The 21628-nt window shown below is 49.8% G+C and overlaps 7 protein-coding genes across 7 annotated transcripts, besides 3 other annotated features; 2 read left to right on the forward strand and 5 right to left on the reverse strand.

Moving 5' to 3' along the window:
* Positions 1 to 663: 663 nt before the first annotated feature.
* On the reverse strand, positions 664 to 4293 carry UA08_06471 (hypothetical protein; the record flags this gene model as incomplete). The annotated part of the gene is made up of 2 exons (XM_020269248.1): positions 664 to 1120; positions 1181 to 4293. 2 exons carry the CDS (start codon positions 4291 to 4293, stop codon positions 664 to 666), a joined length of 3570 nt encoding a protein of 1189 aa, XP_020118334.1.
* Positions 4294 to 5727: 1434 nt separating this feature from the next.
* UA08_06472 (hypothetical protein) lies at positions 5728 to 7262 on the reverse strand (the record flags this gene model as incomplete). The annotated part of the gene is made up of 2 exons (XM_020269249.1): positions 5728 to 7135; positions 7198 to 7262. 2 exons carry the CDS (start codon positions 7260 to 7262, stop codon positions 5728 to 5730), a joined length of 1473 nt encoding a protein of 490 aa, XP_020118335.1.
* Positions 7263 to 8209: 947 nt separating this feature from the next.
* On the reverse strand, positions 8210 to 9267 carry UA08_06473 (hypothetical protein; the record flags this gene model as incomplete). Its single annotated transcript, XM_020269251.1, has 3 exons — positions 8210 to 8758; positions 8822 to 9051; positions 9114 to 9267. 3 exons carry the CDS (start codon positions 9265 to 9267, stop codon positions 8210 to 8212), a joined length of 933 nt encoding a protein of 310 aa, XP_020118385.1.
* A 232-nt stretch (positions 9268 to 9499) lies between these two features.
* Positions 9500 to 14053, forward strand: UA08_06474 (hypothetical protein; the record flags this gene model as incomplete). The annotated part of the gene is made up of 5 exons (XM_020269252.1): positions 9500 to 10234; positions 10946 to 12922; positions 12978 to 13730; positions 13789 to 13866; positions 13928 to 14053. 5 exons carry the CDS (start codon positions 9500 to 9502, stop codon positions 14051 to 14053), a joined length of 3669 nt encoding a protein of 1222 aa, XP_020118386.1.
* Positions 10261 to 10303: a repeat region (Identified by RepeatMasker using a combination of RepBase library and repeat library created with RepeatScout).
* Positions 10310 to 10411: a repeat region (Identified by RepeatMasker using a combination of RepBase library and repeat library created with RepeatScout).
* Positions 10599 to 10768: a repeat region (Identified by RepeatMasker using a combination of RepBase library and repeat library created with RepeatScout).
* A 483-nt stretch (positions 14054 to 14536) lies between the features above and the next one.
* On the reverse strand, positions 14537 to 15203 carry UA08_06475 (40S ribosomal protein S20; the record flags this gene model as incomplete). Its single annotated transcript, XM_020269253.1, has 4 exons — positions 14537 to 14621; positions 14698 to 14806; positions 14859 to 14973; positions 15162 to 15203. The coding sequence occupies 4 exons, from the start codon at positions 15201 to 15203 to the stop codon at positions 14537 to 14539; spliced, it is 351 nt and encodes a 116-aa protein (XP_020118336.1).
* A 402-nt stretch (positions 15204 to 15605) lies between these two features.
* UA08_06476 (hypothetical protein) lies at positions 15606 to 17717 on the forward strand (the record flags this gene model as incomplete). The annotated part of the gene is made up of 1 exon (XM_020269254.1): positions 15606 to 17717. The coding sequence occupies one exon, from the start codon at positions 15606 to 15608 to the stop codon at positions 17715 to 17717; it is 2112 nt and encodes a 703-aa protein (XP_020118230.1).
* Positions 17718 to 17861: 144 nt separating this feature from the next.
* Positions 17862 to 21539, reverse strand: UA08_06477 (hypothetical protein; the record flags this gene model as incomplete). Its single annotated transcript, XM_020269255.1, has 12 exons — positions 17862 to 18240; positions 18306 to 18398; positions 18464 to 18534; positions 18588 to 18676; positions 18742 to 19283; positions 19344 to 19390; positions 19465 to 20030; positions 20092 to 20212; positions 20274 to 20420; positions 20476 to 20597; positions 20651 to 21104; positions 21171 to 21539. 12 exons carry the CDS (start codon positions 21537 to 21539, stop codon positions 17862 to 17864), a joined length of 3000 nt encoding a protein of 999 aa, XP_020118262.1.
* Positions 21540 to 21628: the final 89 nt, after the last annotated feature.

Genomic DNA, 21628 nt, shown 5'->3' on the forward strand with positions numbered 1-21628 from the left:
CTTCTTCTTCTTCTTCTTCTTCTTCTTCTTCTTCTTCTTGCATATTTTACCCCATCCCTTGGCCAGGATCTACTGACACACGCCCTACCTACTACTCCATTTAGAAAAACCAAAGAAAGAACTCCTCCAAACATCCCTTTTGATTCATCGACCTATCTGGATTACTGGTTTCGCGGGCACCTATACAACGGCATATGCTTGCTATTTGACCATGAGATATATGCGGAAACTGAGGCCCTAAGATGATATACCCTCCTCCCTATCCACCTAGTTAGTGGAGCTAGTAGGGTATTGTTCTTTTTTTTTTTTTAGGCTTCCTTTCTTGGGATTTCAAACTGTCTTTTCCACTAATTTGTTATGGATGAGATTGAGTTTTCTTTATTTCGGCATCACTCTTCCCCCGCCCCCCCCCCCCCCCCCCCCCCCCCCCTTTTTTTCCTATGATGACTACGGGTCTAGTCTATTTTCGATGCTGTCCGGATCAAGCTCAAGCGTGGTTGCGTCGTTGTTGTTGTAATAAGAGATTGATACGTATCAATTTATTCACTTCAGTCCTACTCCTTTCCTACAGTCAAAAGTAAAGATGTGGATGAAATATCGAATGCATCCATGCAATAGCCAATCAATGCCTTCCAAAAAGGCACTATGAGACATAAAATACAATTATTCCGGCGGTGTAAAATACCGCTTAAACCGCTCCAATCTGCACAAGTCCAACTCCACAACCACCGCGTGACAATTCATTAACAAAGACGGGAACCTGACTGCCCAAAACCGTAAATAACCCTCAGGTAACCCTCCAATATGCGCCTTCAAATGCTCTGACATGTCGTTGTAGTGATTACGTTTGTTACGTAGGGCACGCAGCAAGTCGAGCATGCGTGATCCTGTGTATTTACGCTGTTTGCCTAAGCTATCTTTGAACTCTTTGGGGAGAGCCTTGAGGAAGTCCATCTCTGGGCCTATCACGTTGAGGGCGACAGATTCGAGGTATTGGAGTGCGGGAGAAGGAGGCTCGCGAGGCTCGAATTCGAAGTGGTCAGATACATCGCACAGGAAACTGAGCCGTTCAGCTGCATTCCAGAAGAATGGGTGCATGAGGACAGTGGTAGCATCGGGCCTAGTATCAAAGTTAGCAAGACAGTCACAATCAGCCAAAGTGAAAGAAAAGAAATCCCACCGAGTGCGAGGATTCAATGAAAGCATGCTGCGAATAAGATCATCCGCTTCGTACGCGTAATCGCCCAAACGCTCCAAATCTTCTAGGTTGTAATTGCCCTTGACAATGTTGGCCTCTCGCATGAATTTGCCATCCTTATCATACGGATGCCCGCCACGCGTAAGAACATAATAGAAAACACAGCCCAGAGAAAATATATCAATCGCACGAGTCGCCCGTCGGTTTGTCTGTGGATCTACCACTGCCGGTTCAGACGACTCAGTATGGTTCGAATGTCCACCATTGATCGCGATGGCCGACTGTTGATCTTCGTCCACTAACAACTCTGGTGCACGCCATCCCGATGTGCCTGCTGCGTGTGCAGTAGTTGCTCGGAAGGAACTCTGATTATCCTCGAGCTTCTTGCACAGTCCAAAGTCGGATATCAGAAGTCGCAGAGCAGGGTATTGGCTGTTCATGCTGCGACCTCGCGGTGTCGCGACCAGGATATTTTGTGGTTTGAGATCTCTATGCACAATCTTCAGCGAGTGCAAATATCTTACTCCAAGCGTGATCTGTCGTAGGATGTCAGGCACATCCAAGCCTCCCTTAACTAATTGAGGATAGTCTTGCGGTTTCTCAACCACTTCTTGCAGGGATGCGGGACAAAGTTCGAGGGCGATATACAAAAAGCCAGGCGCCTGCTCACGACAATAGTATCGAATGACGTTGGTATGGTCGTCACTTTCTTGCAACAAGCCAACTTCATGTGACGCAATATCATAGAACTCGACTAGCATACGCTTCACAGCTACATCTCGGCCATCAAAAGATCCCTTGTACACAACTGTTCCATGGCTACCGTGACCCAGTACAGTATCTGTGTATACTTTGAGCTGACCAATGCGGATAGCCCTGTCAATTTCCGTAATCTCATTGGAAACCTGACGAACAAGTTGCACATCTGCTTCTAACCTTGATGGTGGTACAAGCGACTTGGCCTGTTCGACTGCTTGCGATACGGCGTTATCCTCCTCCGAACCCGGCTTCGGTTTCCGCTTATGGGCTTTGCCGCCTCTCTGACCGCGTTGGCGTTTCTTCTTCTTAACAGGCTCCTGCAAATTCAGCTCGTCTCCTTCGTCCTCAGGTCCTCGTGAGGGCTCGCGGATCCGCACTCGTGGAGTCGAATCTGGGTCACAGGACCGAGGAGAGCTCGGCTTTAGTCGAGGGGTTGACAATGAGTCCACATCGGGATCATCGAGATGGACGGGTTCCTTTTTAGGCGTTGCAAGCTGAATATCTATCGGGCTCGAATCTTGTTGGAATGAATTGACAGCAGGAGATGTCGGAGGCGTCGATATTTGCTGGTCATATGCAGCCAGTATGTTTTTCAAATCTAGCTTTTGCTTGAGTTGTTCTTGGAACAGCGCCGAGTTCACCCATAGAAAGTAGCCGAAAAGAGCAAGAATCACCAATACAAATATGTCCGTGCGGTTTTCCCAGCCAGTGCGAATAATAACACTCTGCCTGAGGGCGGGAGGAGATGCGAGGTATGACGGAGAGCTGACTACATCACGAGGTGTACTGTTTGGACCCCCCCCAATGGCTGACGGGCCTGATATGCTATGTATGTTATTGCGGCGACTGCCGTGACTAGAGGAATGGAAATGAAGTGAGTGGACGCCAGCTAGGGCTTTCCGCTGACGTTCAAGATCCAGGGTAAGTAGTGAACGACTATCCCGGAAAAAGTCCTTGTCATAGCACTGAGCTATACCGGCGCGGCCTGTCACCAAAGGATATGTTATTTCAGACATAGCATACCAGCCACCAGCCTCTGTACAATCGATAAACACCCGGTCCTGAGTTTCAGGAGCAGCAGCATAGTCAGGGTCAGGTGGTTGAAGTGGTTGAGACAGCAAGACAAGGGGTGGAGGAGAATCTCGCGACTTGGCATTGACATCAACTGGACGCGCCACATCGAATACACGTACAACAGGTGACGAAAAGCGTTGTGTGTAGCGGGGGCGTTCCATCCGTGAATGGTCAAATCCTAGAACGACGCCATCGTGCATACTATATATGTGGCTCTGGTCCATCGTCTGATAGTATTGGCTTTGAAGGTCAATGTCTCGGTTGTTTGGCGCCCACTCAGAGTACTTGAGGGTACATATTGGCTCGCCAGTCTCGGTGTTCTGAATGGCAACGGCATATTCGATCCGACCAATGGTCAGTGTCCCTGTCATACCTCCGCAGGGGTCATCGTTTTCGTCTTCACCACTGTCATCGTCCAGAATATCGGTAGAACTTAGCCCGGAGGTTTTACAACGATGGTCTGTGGTAATCGGGCCTCGAGAGCTAAAGACACGGAGAATATTCCCCGTCCGGGCATCGACGGTATAAAGTGTAGTCTCCTTACGAGCAGTATACGTGACTGCTGGGTCGGTCCCAGAATAAGGGGTTTCGTTGACGAGATCTTTCACTGTCAGTCCCAGCTGCTGAAGTCCGCCATGCTGGCCAGGGCTAAATATATAAAGGCTTCCGTCCCTGCTAGGTTCAACAATCCATAGAAAGTCATCGTCCTGGTTTGAGGAGTCTGCGTCAAACCCCGTGGTTGAGCGATTATGGTAAATACTCTCGACCATAGGGCTACTGGGTACTTCCAAGGCCCATCGCGGAGCGCCCGTTTTACGGTCTCGAGCGTGGATGGTGCCATCGACGGTCGCCAACAAAACAAAATCCTCAACCTCCCAGTCCTGCAGGGACCGCGCTTGAAGCTGCGACACCAAACCGGCAGTAGGACTGCTCGGCTGGGCAGGAGGGGCTCGTACGGCATGGCTATCAGAGTCTGCCAGAGCCAGAGTTGCCAGGGCGCTCACATCGTTGTCCGGATTGCTTCTCTTCACATCCGGCGGTATATGTGTGTGTGTATCTCTAAAATAGGTGTGGGGGCTTTCATCAATGATAGGGTCGCTCGTTGGGCGCGAGGTCACATAAACAGAAGATGAGACGGCGGGGACATCGTGCTGTTGGGCGTAGGACAGCTGCTGCGGAGCTGTGAGGAGGAGCGAGGGGAGGAGTAAAAGAGCGGCGCTGGCCGGCAGCGTTGTCGGCCGACCAGGCACCTTCCACCGCATGATGAAAACTCAAGCAGAGAAACCGGTCTCGATGCGTTTCGGCGAGGAACTCATTTCATCAATGAGGAGATGGATGGCAGCCCCCTGAAGGGTGTGGGTTGAGTACGATCTAACTCCGTCAAAGTGTCGGGCGGTGGTCTTGTCCGACCTCGATCGAGGAGGGTGTGATCCCAAAACGAATCAAGCCAGGACGGGCCCAAGGCACGAGGAAAGCGCTGGATATCGATGGACAACGGGGTCGTGATGGGAAGAATACAAGAGAATAGGAGAATCGCAGAACATAAACAGGGAGAATGACTGGGCTGGGGTTGGATCAAGGGTGGATTTGTTGTGCCGGCCGCCAACCACAACGAGCCTAGCGCCAGCAGTAGAAGGCCGTGGAACGTCGGCTGTCTCGCTGATCTTGGGGGCTTTTGGGCACAGCACTTTTAGGTTCAAGGCAGCTAGTTAGTCTAAATTGATGATGGCTGGTTGATTGCTGGCCAAGTGATTGTCGAGATCCTCTGTTTTGGCGAGGGAGGCCAGCAAAGACATGGAAATCAGTATAAAAAAAAGGGGCCGGCATAACACCCGTGGACGGCATACGGAGGTTATGAATATTCTAAGCAAATTGTCGTACAATCATTAACATGGCTGACGTGTACCACCGCTGCAAGGAGTACGTAAGTCTCTGCATATCGGCACTTTCTCTGACACAATGGGGTGGATTTAAGACACCCTCCGAACTCCGTTCTTCATAGGCTCTGTCGGATTTCGTGGAGCTTTGTCGATGTGTTTGATGACACCGACTGAAGGATAAAATACGAATAATACATGTCCATTTGCTAGGTACTTGCAACATCCTTTTTTCTATTTGCATTATAATTTTCATTATTTGGCTTGGAAATTCTGTTTAGTATATCCCTACATAGTTAGTGTTTATACTAAAGGAATATGAGGCAACTCGGCGCTGAAGAATGATGGTGATCTATACGGAAAACTCCCACCTGATTGGCTGAAATCAAGTCGTGTCACGAGTCTTCGCCGTAGGCATCAACATAATCCTCGGGGTATATTTCCGTGTGACATACACTTTTATAAGCTTGGTATTCAAGTAAATGCGCTCTGTCATCTCGAATATATCTGTAAGCCTTCTACCTAGCTAACTTTCAAGGGTTGCCCGGGTGTGTCGAAACTCCGCGGATGAACTCTGGTCCGGATAGACATATATATATATATATACATCTCTGTATCTCCCCGATGTGTAAATGAACAGTGTCTTCAATTTCTATTCAGTTGCAATGCCGTTGCTATCAATGCTATTATGGTAGTTGTGGATGAGCCCATATAAAGATACTAAATTAGAATAGATACACCCCAAACACCGCTTGACTCCATTCCCATCGCAAGCCACGATTACCTATTGTCGAATCATGCAAAGAGTCCCAGAACACCTCAAAAATCAAACGAAACCCATTCAGTTTTGGGTGGCACACTGGGAATAATGTTGTCCTTGAAGAATCCATTGCGCACAAAGTCTTGGTACTGCTCTGTAACCTCCGTTGTATAATTCTCATCCTTGTCGCTGCAGTCCCTAAGTGTAGCGACCTCCGGCGGCCCGTCGGGAAAGAAGATGCGGACCCAGGTTTTGTTGTCACTAGGATGAAGATATCGCGGATTTCCATCCTTGTACTGCACTGGTCGACCTTTCCAACTGGTCAGTTTCCGCGTCGCTGGATCTCGAATTGTGCTGCCTGTAAGATCGGGAATGGGGTTTAGTTCGCCCGGGTCGGCCTTGATGATTGGCTTGGGTCCAAGCGACGCCCTGGCAACGTTCGTCACTTTGGGTTGCTGAGCAGTGGTTGAAAATGTCGTGGTCGCTGTGGTTGTAGTAGGTTGACCGAAAGCACTTGGAGTAGCCGAGACAGTTTGTGCCTGGGAAAACGGATTGGCTGACGATGGTTGTTGCTGCTGAGGCTGGCCAAATGTTGAAGTCGTCTGTGATGGTTGGCCGAATGCGCTACCGACTGACGACGGTTGTCCGAACGCAGATGGTGCAGATTGATTTCTAATTTGAGAAAAAGGAGAAGCAGTCGTTTGACTGGGTGCTTGCCCAAACGCCGAGGGCTGACCAAAGGCTGATGTGTTGCCTTGTGCAAGGGGATTCGGCTGCGTAGCTTGTGAGAACGGAGAGGGACCAGCAGCTGCACCGGCAAACCCAGAGCCTGTGATGGCTGTAGGCTGCCCAAAACTAGGTTGACCGAAGGAAGGCTGACCAAAGGCAGGTCTGCCGAAAGCAGGCTGCGTCGATCCGAGCATGGCGGGCTTGCCAAAAGCTGGACCAGCCATTGCTGAACCCAATCCTGAGGGTTTCCCGAACGCAGGTTGATTCTGCCCAGGAAGAGATGGCTGTCCGAAAGCAGGAGTGGAAGTTCCCTGGCTTGCAGCACCGAAGCTACTTGGTTTCCCGAAAGCTGGAGCAGATGAAGGCGCAGCAGCCTGTTGACCAAATGCTGGCTGCACAGAGGACCTTCCCTCAACGATATCGATGCGATTCGGGTGTTCATTTTGTCCATCAAGGACATACTTGACAGCGCCATTAAGGTCATTCAGAATCACCTGGATTTGGTTTGTTGTCTCTTCGTGTAGTCTCTGAGCTTCCTGAATAGCCTGATTCATGTTACCGGCAGCCGTGGCTTCGTAGTGACGCAACCGCATCTCCTCAAAACTCTGCTCTCGAGACGGACCGCCGAAGAGCTGCCTGGGTGCATTTTTGCCAGGGCCATATGCAGAGAAAATCCAGGCTGGCCGGTCTTTCCCTATCGTAAGGTCCGATTGGATGCCATCAGCTGTGACGTGGTAGCTGGACGAAAGTTAGCTGGCAGGCATCAGATAAAGATAGTTGGATTCTTCTGATATACTTACTTGGTAGACTTGTCTTGCTGCTGCGTGCTTCCTGAATGATAGAATGACCTGTTAACGAAAGCCATCTTTGTCGAGACTTGGGGAAAAAAAAAAAAAAAAAAGAGGTAGAAAAAAGAAAGAAAAGATAGTCAATGCTCATCCAAAAGCTCGTCTGGTGTCTCCCTCCTAGGAAAGAGATGCGAAGTGGCTTGCTGAACAAGTGGCGGGGAGTCATTGTTTGCAGCCGCCGGCACGCCATGCAGATTCGACGCCGAATGATCAAACAAAAAGAAAAGAAAGACAAAAAAAGCCTACCAGAGGTGTTTGCAGATGCAAGTGGATTAGTGCCCAAAACACCGAAACGATTCGTAGATGAGCCAGATGTTACTTGACCTGGATGTTCATTTTTGCACCGATCTATTTGTACCCGTTAACAAAGATGCCCGGACTTTTGCGTACGGCAATCATACCTCCATATCTGCAACGACCTTGCTGAAAGTAAAGACAAACCACCATCGCGATGTTTCTAGCCTTTCGAAGAGGTCCTCGAGGTGATCGTACCCAACTTGGCGGATTGATAGTCGCGCGGCAAGAAACACCGAAGCCAAGCAATTTTTATGGCCGCGCAACCAGCGAATCCATCAGCCGCTTTTGTTCGATACAACATCAACCACGTTAATGCACTGGCGCATGTGCAGTTTTACTGCCACATGAATATATATATATATATATTTTGGTTTTTTGATTATTCTGTCTCATCCTCGTATTTATTCAAATTCCATGATACGGTTGAAAATAAACTATAGATCATTGAAGATGCACTCCGATCCAGCCTCCTCGATTAGAACGCCGATTCACAATAAGACTTGCTAATTACAAATTTTTCTTTTTTTTTATCGCATTGGACAGCCTGGTGTGCACACACCATAATAATTGCATACATTGAAAAAGAGCCTCCCTCGAACGCCGCTAAAAACCCGCTGTCCATGCCAGCCATGCCAAACACCGTAGAAGAAACGTACTTATTTTCGGGCTAAAGGGTATCGCTTCGATCAAACGTCTGTCGAAGATCATCCCAATTAATACCATCGATCTTGCGCCCTCCTAGCGACTTTACGCTAGCTGGAAGATCTCGCGTTTTGCCGGTCGCCAGTCGCCGCATCAACACCGTGTCTTTCGCTCCCGAAAGCGTCGCAACCTTCCCGTTAAGTAGATAGTCCTCGAACCATGTTTCCTCCTGCTCATCGAATGGCAAGTTGATCAGTTCGATGGCACGCTCGCCCCTCGTGTTCCCAGGCGTTGTTTTGTGGACGAAAAAGATGAGTTGTTCGAGGAATCGCCGTCGACGGTCATCGTCATACCGTCGAGAAAAGTAAAATGACTCGGTAATGCTCGCTCGACAGAGTGTCTCAAAATATGACTGCTGGACCGTTTCTGATTCGAGCGGTGGAGAGACGGTTATATAATAAGCTATCGCGAGCGAATCATCATGCCTTGGTAGTTTTTCAAGCGTCAAGACGTAGAGAATCTCATCAGGGAATGTGGGAATAAGTGAGGGTTCGGTAAGAAACTCGAGGGCCAGCTATGATAGCACGAAAAAGGTTATTAGTCCACGTTCGAATGATAGGTCTGGAAGATAACATACCCGGAATTCAAGTCGGTCTAAATGCCACAGACCACTGATGAACAGCTGGTACTTTTCAGGAAGAGAACATCGCCTGACGAACTGATTAATGGCCTCGTTGGATCCGCGGCAATCTTGGAGAAGATAATAGATCACTGCTTGTTTTTGGTGGTTGGGAAATGAAGAGCGGAGAATTTGCCTGTGGAGTTCTCGGAGATCCTGGTTGGACTTGGGGGGATATATCTCGTGAACTGCCTCAGAGCCAGTAATCAGCAAAGCTACCGGCCATTGGCAGTCGAGGCCATAGACATACCTGCTTGGACGCCCATCAGCCTTAGCAGTCGGTCGATAAACAGCTGATTTTCCAGTGAGCGACGGTAGCCATTGATCCGATCAATGAGCTTTTTGTCGTAGCTTAGATCCCGATTGAACTGGAAGGTGAGGTCGAAGCTCTCCCAGGAACTCATTTTGCCCTCAGCCACTGTAGTTCCTGCTGTCGAATGGCTGCATGAAGTTGCTCTGGCGAATGTTCTTTCCTGATAAAGGCGGTGAGTCCAGCCAGCGGCCACCTCGTGCTAGTGGCCGGCAGAAAAAGAGAGCGTTGCCATTTTTGGCGGGGAATAAACAAAAACAAAGCGGCGCCGCCAACAGAAACCATCTTCCCGACAACCACCCGCCATCGCATTCACCACCGCACAAATGGCTTCCATCGCACGAGGCAGGCCGTCGCGCCGTGCAGCTTCGCGGAGAACCTCTTATATCGAGGAGGCCTCGGAAGAGGATCCAGGCAGCGTCACACCGACGCCGTCTCATTCCAATATAGATGAGGAAGAAGAAAACGAAAACGACAACACACCCGTGGCTAAGAAGCCCATTCCAAGGCGAGGTGGTCGCCGAAAAGCATCAGAGGCACCCGCCCAACCTGCAAAGCGCCCGACAAGAGTGGGCCGAAGAGCAAGGACCGCCGAACCAACACCGCAGCCCGAAGAAGAACCCTCGGCTGTTGCAGAGACGGTGGAATCGGAGGACAATAGGGATGAATCGACCATAAAAGCGCAGGAAGAGCCTGAGTCGCCTTCCGAGAAGGTTCGGGCAGCCCAGAAGAGAAAGAGGGCAGGAAGTTCCCGTAAGAGCCGTGATTCAGTTACGCCAGCAGCAGAACTGTCCTCACTTCCTACTCCTTCTCCTTCAGCTTCGCCCGAAGCGTCGTCGCGATCGCACCGAGAATTTAGCAGCCCGCTCTCCGATATTACCCAATCCGCAGTTAACAAATCGCCGGCGCCGACGAAGGCCGATACCGAAGAACAGAAATCCCAGATCTCGATCATTAACCCGATGTCGACCAACCTGGAAAAGCCCATGGACATTGTACTGAAGTCGCGGTCGCTAGGCGTTCCTGTTGTCGAGGAGCCCAAAGTGCCACGCGCGCGCATGGTAATTACTCACCTAGTGCTCACTAACTTTAAAAGTTATGCCGGGAAACAGGTTGTCGGCCCTTTCCATGTCTCGTTCTCATCTGTTGTCGGCCCTAACGGATCCGGCAAGTCGAATGTTATCGACTCTCTACTTTTCGTCTTCGGCTTCCGCGCCAGCAAGATGCGTCAAGGAAAAGTCTCTGCCTTGATCCACAACTCAGCTAGGTTTCCCGATTTGTCTTTTTGCGAAGTCGAAGTCCATTTCCAGGAAATCATGGATCTTCCAGGCGGCGCACACAAAGTCATTCCTGACTCACAATTGGTAGTTTCGCGAAGGGCTTTCAAAAATAATTCGAGCAAATACTATATGGACAAAAAGGAGACGAACTTTACCACCGTTACTACGTTTCTCAAGGATCGCGGAATTGATTTAGATCACAAGCGTTTTCTGATTCTACAGGGCGAGGTTGAGTCAATCGCGCAGATGAAACCCAAAGCTGCCAATGAACACGAAGATGGTCTTCTGGAGTATCTTGAAGATATTATTGGTACTTCCAAATATAAGACTCCAATCGATGAAGCAGCCACCGAGGTCGAAACATTGAATGAGGTGTGTGTCGAGAAGAACAATCGCGTTCAGCATGTTGAAAAGGAGAAGACGGCATTGGAAGACAAGAAGAACAAAGCCCTTGCTTACATACGGGATGAAAATGATCTGATGATAAAACAGTCTGCTCTCTATCAAATATACATTGCAGAATGTGAAAACAACACCAAGGTCACAGAGGAAGCTATCATGCAAATGCAAGAGTTGTTGAACATGGAACTAGAGAAACATGAAGGCAATGAATCTGGCATCAAGGAGATTGAGAAGACATACAAGCGTGCTGCCAAGGAGTACGAAGGTATGGAGAAGGAAACGCAGTTAATGGTCAAGGAAATGGCCAAGTACGATAAGGAAACAGTCAAATTCGAAGAGAAAAGGAAGTTCTTGACTGGCAAGCAGAAAAAACTAGAGAAAACCTTGCAGACTAGCCGGCTAGCATCGTCTGAGTGCGCAAGCTTGGTGGAAAAGCATTCGTTTGATATCGAGAAAAAGTCGGCCGAAATTGCCCAACTTGAGAATGAGATGAAATCCGAGGAAGAGGAGCTTGCCTCGATCCGGGAAAGCCTCAAGGGCAAAACACAAGGACTCTCTGATCAGATCGCCGCCAAACAGAAATCTCTCGAGCCATGGAATGCTAAAATTAACGAGAAACTCTCTGCAATCGCCGTTGCCCAAAGCGAACTTGATATTCTGAATGAAAGAAGCAATGCGGGCGCAAAGGCTTTGGAAGAAGCGCAAACCCGAATTACCTCAATCGAGGAAAGTCTCGCAGATAAGGAAGCAGAGCTCGAGGAGAAGCATAAGGAAAAGTCCCAGCTTGAAGATGAAGTCGAATCCCTGAAACGAGATATCAACAAGCTATCTCAGAAGGAACCCGAACTTCGGTCATACGTTTCCAATGCACGACAGAAGGCCGAAGAAGCCAGAGCTAGCCTTGCCAGCACCCAGAACAAGGGCAGTGTTCTTTCCGGTCTTATGCGACTTAAGGAGTCCGGTCGTATAGACGGGTTTCATGGCAGACTCGGCAACCTTGGAACCATCGAAGAGAAATATGATGTCGCTATTTCAACAGCATGCCCCCAACTTGAGAACATGGTGGTCGATACAGTTGAGGCTGGACAGCAATGCATCGACTATCTTCGCAAGAATAATCTTGGAAGGGCGAACTTCATACTTCTAGATCGCCTACCGAAAAGAGACATGTCAACGATCTACACTCCTGAAAGCGTGCCGCGTCTATTCGATTTGATCAAACCCAAGGAACCTAAATTCGCCCCAGCGTTTTATAGCGTTTTGCAGAACACTCTAGTCGCCAAGGACCTGGAACAAGCAAATAGGATAGCTTATGGTGCTAAACGCTGGAGGGTCGTTACTCTCGATGGACAGCTCATTGATTTGTCTGGTACTATGAGTGGTGGAGGAACACGCGTCGCTAAAGGCGGTATGTCTTCGAAACAAGTGGCCGACACCTCCAAAGAGCAAGTCTCCAAACTGGAATACGATCGGGACGAGTTGGAAAAGAAGCTTCAGCTCTTCCAGGATAAACAGCGCCAATTGGAGACCTCTCTTCGACAGAAGACCGAGGAGATCCCTAAACTGGATACTAAGATTCAGAAAATTGGTATTGAAATAGAGAGCGGCAAACGAAGTCTTGCGGATGCCCAACGTCGCATCAAGGAGCTTAGTGTCGAGCACAAGCCATCCAAGACCGATGAAAGCCGAGCAAAAGCTTTGGAGCAACAGATGAACAGCCTGCAGGAGGAAGTCGAGAGCCTGCGGCAGGATATGGCCGGCATTGAAGGGGAGATACAATCCCTGCAGTCCAAGATTATGGAAGTCGGCGGTGTCCGTCTGCGAAGCCAGAAAGCGAAGGTGGATGGGCTGAAAGAACAGATCAACCTTCTTTCGGAAGAGATATCCAATGCGGAAGTTGCGAAAACGAAAAATGAAAAACTCATCAAGAAGCACGAAAAGTCACACTTGGAAAGTCAAAAAGAGAGCGAGCAGCTTGATGCAGAAATGGAGCATTTGAATGATGACGTCAAGAAACAAGCCAGTGATGCGTCGAGCTCTAGACAAAGGGCCGAAGAAGCTCAAGAGGTGATTAAGATGTGCCTTTTACAAAAGAGACGAAATGCTAACTAGAAGTTTCTAGGCCCTGGAGACGAAGCGAGGTGAACTTAAAGCCCTCAAGCAAGAGTTGGATGAAAAGACAGCGGAGCTGAACGAAACCCGCGCCCAAGAGATTGAAATGCGCAATAAGCTGGAAGAGAACCACAAAGTTCTTGCAGAAAACCAGAAACGGAGTCGGTATTGGGAAGAGAAGTTGTCCAAGCTAGCTCTGCAAAATGTCAGCGATCTTGGCGATGAGCAGGAAACGGCGGAGTTGCAAACGTTTACTGCAGACGAGCTTGCCGACATGAATAAGGAATCGCTGAAGGCACTCATTGCGGCACTGGAAGAAAAGACACAGAACGCTTCGGTTGACTTGTCTGTCATTGAGGAGTACCGTCGCCGTGTTGCTGAGCACGAGACTCGCTCGGCAGATTTGAACGAGTCACTATCAGCGCGGGATACTGCAAAATCACGCTTGGATAGCCTCCGGTCAGCTCGGCTTACAGGATTTATGGAGGGCTTCAGCACAATTTCACTGCGTCTCAAGGAGATGTACCAAATGATAACGATGGGAGGGAATGCCGAGTTGGAGCTTGTTGACTCTCTCGATCCCTTTTCAGAAGGTATTCTGTTCTCTGTGATGCCGCCAAAGAAGAGTTGGAAGAACATCAGCAATTTATCTGGAGGTGAAAAGACGCTGTCCAGTCTTGCGTTGGTATTCGCTTTGCATCATTACAAGCCGACTCCTCTTTACGTCATGGACGAAATTGACGCTGCTCTGGATTTCCGAAATGTGAGTCTCAATATATTTTCTAGACTTGGAGAGTGGAAACCTGACTGATGAAATCAAGGTTTCTATTGTTGCATCATATATCAAGGAGAGAACAAAGAATGCGCAGTTTATCGTCATTTCTCTTCGAAACAATATGGTGAGTGGTCATCAAGATGACTGCTGCGAACAAGTCAATGAATACTAAACATCAATGCTAGTTCGAACTCGCTGCTCGCCTTGTTGGCGTGTACAAGGTCAATCATATGACGAAGAGTGTCACTGTTGAGAACCGCGACTACATCACGGGCCGGTCAACCTCAACGACAGCTGCACCAACCCAATAATAATAATAATAATTGCATGCGCTTCTGGATATAGGTGTTGTTTCTCATTCCTGCTTATACATCGTAGGAGCGGGTTGTTTTAAAGTGTTTTGGAATGGATAGGGGCGGGGGATTTGATGAAGCTGTCATGTCATGTCACGGTCTTGTAGTATTCTTCTGGAGTTGGGTTGACGGTCTTTTGCTTGGGTGTTGTTCATGGAATGAATGCTTTCTTCCTCTTCTTATTTCTGACTACATATTTACCCAAGAATTAAAATGCGCACTGGCTGCCGCGTGATCTACTCGTCATATTGTACCTTGAAAACAGAAGTCTAGACTTTTGTTCTTTCGTTGTCTTTACCATTTTTTTTTCTTTCATTCATTTTGTCTATCTTTTGTTGTTGCAGGTAGCATAGATTGCTGCATCTGGTCATCATATAAAAATCATGGTCCTTATCATAATCCATACGGCACACAACCAAGACAATAATCAAAATGACATAATTAAGCGGCAATGGTAACCTCGACCTCAACACCAGCCTCAATGTTGATGATGATCTGCTTGACGGTCTCGGTAGGGGCGTGGAGGCTATGAAGATGTAGTTAGTAATGTGTAGCCACTATGGATATAAGTCGAGAATGGAAGAAGGGGGGAGGAAACGTACTCAATGAGACGCTTGTGGATGCGCATCTCGTACATGTCCCAGGTCTTGGAACCCTCACCGTTGGGGGTCTTACGGGTGGAGATGTGGAGGGTCTTGGTGGGCAGACGGACTGAACAGTGTATTAGCGATCGATTTCCATAGTTTGCGCATAGTAGACTGACCTGGTCCCTTGACGGTGAGCGACTTGCTCTTGGCACGCTCAATGAGCTCCTGGCAGACCTTCTCGAGAGAAGCGACCTTGCGGGAGGTCAGGGTGATACGGATGCGGTGGACCTTCTGCAGAGATATATTAGCAATGGCTCTTGCCTGCCGACTGTGTATGAATTCAAAATTCCATGCGCAATTGAATTGCTCGGAAATCGCATCGAACAATGCTGGCTGCGACTCGAATTTCACACCCAATTCAATCGCGCATTGAATATTTATTCATATTTGATTGCAGTCACAAAACCGCGCACACATACCGGGCCCTCGCCGAAATCCTTCTCTGGCTTCTGGAAAGACATTTTTGTTGAATTTTTTTTTTGTTGAGCGAAGGTGCCAATCAAGACCTGAACACAGTCGATTCGTTCGGTAATGTGATGAAAGGCGATGTGAAGAAGAAGAAGAGTAAGGAGAAAAAACGGCGATAAGATACGATTTGTGCACACAGTCGAAGTCTTGGCGCGCTGCTTCTCGCCTAGTGACGCGCTAGGCCGGATTTGGTGCCCGGAGGCTTGGCAGAGGGTAATGACTAAGCAGATCGAGTTTCGGCCAATGAGGTTGGGTTTATCTCTCTGTCTCCCAACTTCCAAGAGATGGAATGCAAATGCTGCTGCGGGTGATCGCCCAAACATCCACCAGACTCTGCAGCAACGAGGGAATCAAAGGGGAGGAGAGAAGCAATACAATAACACCAAAGCATCGCGATGGACCTCCCCCTCCTCATTCCCGTCCCGCCTTCAGCGGTGCGGAAGACCATCCCAAACGAAGAGTGGGGAGCCACGCTGGATGCATGGATTCTTCTCACAGAGTTGCGTCTGCACCTGTCGAAAAAAGATCTCGGGGACTGCGCGCATGCAGACCGATTCAATGCCACGTTTCTGGCATCTTATTTCGCTGCCTTTGATGATGCTCGCCTGCACGGGGGGTCCTCCAGCGTGCAGGGCAGCAGTAAGAAGACAAGGCAGCTACGGAGAGCAGTCTTCTTGCTCACGCGAAGGTACTTTTTAGATGTCCTTCCTACCGCAGATGCGATGTTGGATTGGCGGTTCCTCGGAGATTTTAGCCAGTGTTATCACTCAAGCTCGACGCTGAAAGAGCTGTTACTAGAAGTATGGCAACGATATGAAGCTAAGATCTCAGCAAGTGTCGAGAAAGGAAAGGCAGAGATCATGCAGAGACTGTCAGATACTACTGGTTCCAAACCGGCAGTATCACGGAGTGCAGCTGATGTAGTCCTTGAACTTCGAAGAATGAGCATTCTCGCTTCGGCATTACCGCATGTTGGGCATTTGCTGATGACTGGGTCTGATTATCTCGATTCTTTACATGAGTCCTACAAAGCGACTCTCTCTACGGGCAAGGATGGTTGGGAAGAGCTGAGAAATGCGTTGGTCGCAAATGTCTATGTCGGGTTGACTTCGCTGCTCAAAGTGCCCAAGCCGAATCTGTCGCTCCTGCTTGACCAACTGTTCACGCTCAAAGTTTCCTCAAAGGTAGGAAGTTCCGGAAGAAATAGACGGACTCCAGAATTACTGTCGGACTTGGTATGCAGCACGGATATCCTGATCCGGATCGAGCGGTATTTGGTGTCGGCGCCGCAGAAACGCGGCCAAGATTTAATCAGCTCGTTGAGGGAATATCAGCAGGAAATGAAATCGTATCACAATCGACACTACCAGCGGCACAAGAAGAGAAAGGGCAAAGGCAAAGCAGCTGCAGGTGATGACGAGAGTGTACACGCCCACAAGCTGTCTTTAGTTACGCAGATCCGCGATCTCTTCCCGGATCTTGGGGACGGATATGTTGTCCGTTTACTTGATTACTATAACGACAACGTCGAAACAATAGTTGCGCATCTACTTGAAAACTCGCTGGCGCCCGAGTTGCAGACACTTGACACAACCCAGCCTCTACCCACTCACAATATCCAGCATGATGCATTGGAACCTCATCACACCCCGGCACAACTGTCATCCCCTCTACCAGAGTACAGACGGAACATCGACCTGGAGGATGACGAAATCATCCAAGCCGCACAAGCCTCTCTCACAAGGGATGAAGGCAACAAGAAAAAGAAACTCCTCTTTGGCAGGGCCAACATCGACTCCACAGCCGACAGCATCCTAGCCGACAGAAGCCAGCACGCTGCAAACAAAGCAGCAATCCTATCGGCGCTGGCGAATTTTGATTCTGACGATGACGAACGAGACGATACATACGATATCGCCGATGTCGGTGGCACCGTGGACGCAATCCACACCACAGGCGCGACAGAAGTCGAAGGCGAGGAAAAGGGAAGACGCGCTGGCGACGAGAAGGATAAAAACACCACTACTACTATTTCTGACCTCGACATGACTCTGTACCGGATATGGAAATCGAATCCGACGCAATTTGCGCGCGACTCCGCGACGCGACGCTCCCAGCCTCGGGATGCGCTTAAACGCGAGACTGGCATGACCGATGAAGCTATTGAGGGCTGGGCGGTGATGTTGCAGCGTGATGCAAAGAGGCAATCACGACTGGAGAGGAAGTTGGCTCTTGAGACTGGGTTGGAGGGCGCGGGTACAGGTGCAGGTGTGGCGGGTCAGCCGACGCTTGCATCTACTGCGTATCGGAGACCGAACGCGAAAGCGGCGTTGGATGAGGCTGAGGATGTGCAGGGTGATATCAGTTCTTCGGTTGGTGATCGCGGTAATGCCAGAGGCCGCGGGAGGGGTGGTCGAGGACGAGGAGGGCGTGGACGAGGTGCGAATCACCATCGACGGGACCAGCATGCGAAGAAAATGGCGAAAGCGGGCGCGTTTCCTGGCTGATCTAAGGATAAGTTGAGCTTTACTCGCATATAGAACATAGACAAAGATAATTTCCTGGTAAGAAATTAAAAAAAAAAAAAAAAAAAAAACAAATCACGACATTCATGGCTTGAGACTGCTCTGTTCCTAGCATTGAGGTATTATTTACAAGGTAACATGCCCAGGCGACGGGGGCACACCCCCAGTCTCCCAAGCAGTCATATTCGTGCCCAGGACAAATTCAATGCTCCCCCCATGCACAAACACATCCTCATGCGTCAACCAATTCTTGTCCCAAGCCTGGCCATTCACACGCACACTCTGTACATAGTACGAGCCCCGATTATAGTCCAAACCAGACGCAGTGATGCGCAACGTCTGGTTAACGTTTACCGTCATGTTGATATCGGGAAACCAAGGTGATCCGATGAGGTAAATTGGCTGAGTGACGATGGGATACAGGCCGATGAGCTGCCAAAGGAGCCAGGAGTTCATGGCGCCAGCGTCGCTGTTGCCGGGGATTCCGTAGGCGGCGTCTTTGAAGCTGGTTTTCCACCAACTTAAGTCTTTTTTTTTTTTGGCGATTTAAACAAAGGGGGGAAAGCTTACTATGTGTTACTCAGATTGCGACTCTGTTGGACTGATTTTGCTTGTTTGTTGATGTAATGGTACAGATAGGGAGTGGCAAAGTCGGGTTCATTTCTGGATAATCAGCATTTCCTTTCCTTTCTTTTTTTTTCCCCCCCAAGATGCATTTCATGGCTTACCCGATATTCATGAGGGTGGTGATGCCGGCTCCGTTGGCTCCGAGATCCTGCTTCGCGACGCCTGGCACGAACTGACCCAAATAATCAGATACAAGGCAGAGAGAGATTGAGACAGCAGACATACCATCAAGTCCAGCCTTGACTCAAACGTGGATGACCCTCCCATAAACTCAATCAAAGTCTCCACGTCGTGAGGAATGACAAACGAGTATTCTCCCAGCGGTTAGCACTATTATCCTACACATAGGCATACAAGAGAGAAAGAGAGAGAGACACACCCCAGGGAACGCCTTCATACGTGATAGAACTCCATTCACATCCCCCGCAGTACAGCGGATCATACGCACTCCCCTCAAACGAACCATTCGCATACCTCGGAGCCAAAAACCCCGTAAACCCCAAGCTGGTCACCTCCCGATTCCAAATCAACTGCCATCCCGCAGATCTATTGAGATACTTCTGCTGATCCCGCGGCTCAATTCCCGACGCGACCTGACTCAACGCAAAATCGTTCAGACTGTATTCGACGGTGCGTGAGATGCAGCGCGAGTTGTGGTCAACAGCCACATAGCCGAGTTCCAGCCAGTCGTCAAGCGCACCACGACCCTCCTTTGTGCTGCCTGTGAGGTCCGTGGGGTCAAAGGTGTTGTAGGGCGTGACTTCGGCGTTTTTGAGCATTGCGGCATAGGCGTCGGGCCAGTTTATGCTGCCTCGTAGACCCTTGATGTATGCGTCGGCTAGGACGTTGTCGGCGTCAGAGCCTCCTTGGACCAGGCCGTTCCAATTTCCGGATCGGCCGTCAGGGAGATATCCTTGGTGTCTGGCAGTTTATCAGACATGACCATGATATAGAAGAGATGGGGTGAGGGTTCGTACTCACCTGAAGATATCAATAATACCGCGGATCATAGACTCGTAGTACGTAGGCTGCAAAACGTGATATAGACTGACCGTGCAACGGAATATATCCCCTAGATAATGTAACAAACCAGTAAGCATACCTTTCCCACATGTAAAAAAGAAGCAGAAAGCTTACACAAGGTATAGAAATCGTCCCAAAACGGCTCTTCAGAGACCCACAAAGGATTTTCCCCAGATCGATCAGAGGGCATTAAATGCATGAAGTACAGCGAGCTATAGAGGAGTCTCAAATTCGTGATATTGGTCGAAACGTCATCATCCACCGGCACCCTGATCTTGCTGAATACATCTGTATTCCACTCATGCACGGAATCGGCCACGGTATCATTTAGGTTCCAACTAGGGATTTCCGAGGCAATATACGATTTGGCTTTGGCCGTGGAGATGAATGAGATGCCGATGCGGGAGGTGATGTTTTGCGTGGACTCGGGAGAGTTGTTCCAGCGGAATAGAGCGCCAACACGCGAGTTCAAGGGCCCCGAAGTTGCCTTGTTTGTGCTTTGGTTGCCGTAGACGGGCTCGGGGATACCGCCGTTTGCTAGGTTTTGGTATCGCGGCATGGGACTGGTGTTTGCTCCGGAGAATGTGGTTGATTCCTGGGGAGCTAGGGAGAATTCGCCATAGAAATATACCGTGTATGGGGCGCCTGAGATGAAGTTGTCACATTTTTTTTTTTCCAACTTGGTGTTTGGGAATAATAGACTCACCATTGTTGAACCCCCCAACATAGGTTCCGTATCCTTCATACGAACCTTCTTCCCGGTTGATTTTGATTTCGCCGGCAACGTAGAACTGAGAGCTAGTGTCTCCAGGCGAGCCGGGGAGATACTAGACAGATCAGTCATGCAACGCACTAGTTGATATCTTACTGTCAAGGAATGTAGCCTACATGAGATACATCAACCAAGATATATTTCTCCCCGCTTGGAAAGGAATAGTTAATGATGCCGGCATGTCGAGACGCGGAGAGCTCTGCGACAACTCCATTTTGCAGCGTGGTTCTGAAGTATCCGACACTGGCGGTGTCGTTGCCGACCTTTTTAGTCGCCGCAGTCAGATGATTATCATGGAGTGTAAGAGGTAGAGCGTACCCTCGGCTGCGCATAAGTCAGATTCTCGAGCAGATTGACGGGCGCATCGACCGACGTCAATGGCATCTGTGGAATGATGCCGTACTTGGGCGCACCGCCTGTGCCGCTCTCGTGCATCATCGCTGGCATGTCTGTCTTAGCAGAGAAGCCATATTGGGCGATCAGAGGAACTCACTGAAAGCCGTCACATTGCCGTCGGGAGTCCACCCGCCGTTCAGCGTGGCCAGGGTCCAGTTGGCAGCAGTCGTGTCGACGCCGAATTTGACGACTCCAAATGGGCGCGCGCCGCCAACAAAGATGTCGCCGCCGCCGAACGCTTGTCCTGGGGTTGGGCCCTCGGAGCCGATGAATGCGTTTACATATTGAGAGTAGTCGATCGGAGAAGGCTGGGCCGCGACGTGCGAGGCCAGAAAGATCAGAAGCAATGACGAGCAGAGACGCATTTTGCAGGACTGTAGGTACGTGACTCGTGAATTCTCCGTACATATAAGAGGGAACAGCCGGAGGAGCATCCATCCTTGCTGGCGAGGGGAATGTAGCACGACATTCCACTCGGCATCATGCCTAGGGACGAGCGCGTGTCCACGAAGAGGAGAGAAGTGAGTGCGGGGGATCGGCTTCCTATTAGGCTGGTTGATATGTATGTATGCAGTACACACGCACTATTGGGCATCCATGAAATCCACGAAGCACACGCCCATCGCTTTCCCATCGCCGTCAAACTGCACGCCCTCCGCGACCAGCAGCTTCGTCTTCTCCACGGCGTACTCGCCGCCGTTGTTCCATGCGCCCTTGTACCCGCCCAGCGACCGGTCGGCGGCCAGCACGCGGTGGCACGGCACGGCCGGCGCAAAGGGGTTGCTCTTCATGGCGGCGCCGATTGCGCGCGGGCTGGAGCTGAGGTGCCTGGCCAGGGCAGCGTAGGTGGTCCATCGCGAGGCTGGCACGGACAGAAGCGTGCGGTAGACGCGCCGGCGGAAGGGGGTGAGCGTTGGATGCGACTTGATGCGCGCGAGTGCTTTGCTGATGTCTGCCGATGGTGTTTTGTCTGTCGAGGACGCCATGTTCGTTCTATCTGCTGTCGATACTTGACAATCGCTTGATTTGCAGGAAAGTTACTTGAGTGATTTGGCAGGATGGGGGTTTTTTTATT

The sequence above is a fragment of the Talaromyces atroroseus genome (genome assembly GCF_001907595.1).
Source record: "Talaromyces atroroseus strain IBT 11181 chromosome Unknown scaffold_9, whole genome shotgun sequence".
Lineage (NCBI taxonomy): Eukaryota > Fungi > Ascomycota > Eurotiomycetes > Eurotiales > Trichocomaceae > Talaromyces > Talaromyces atroroseus.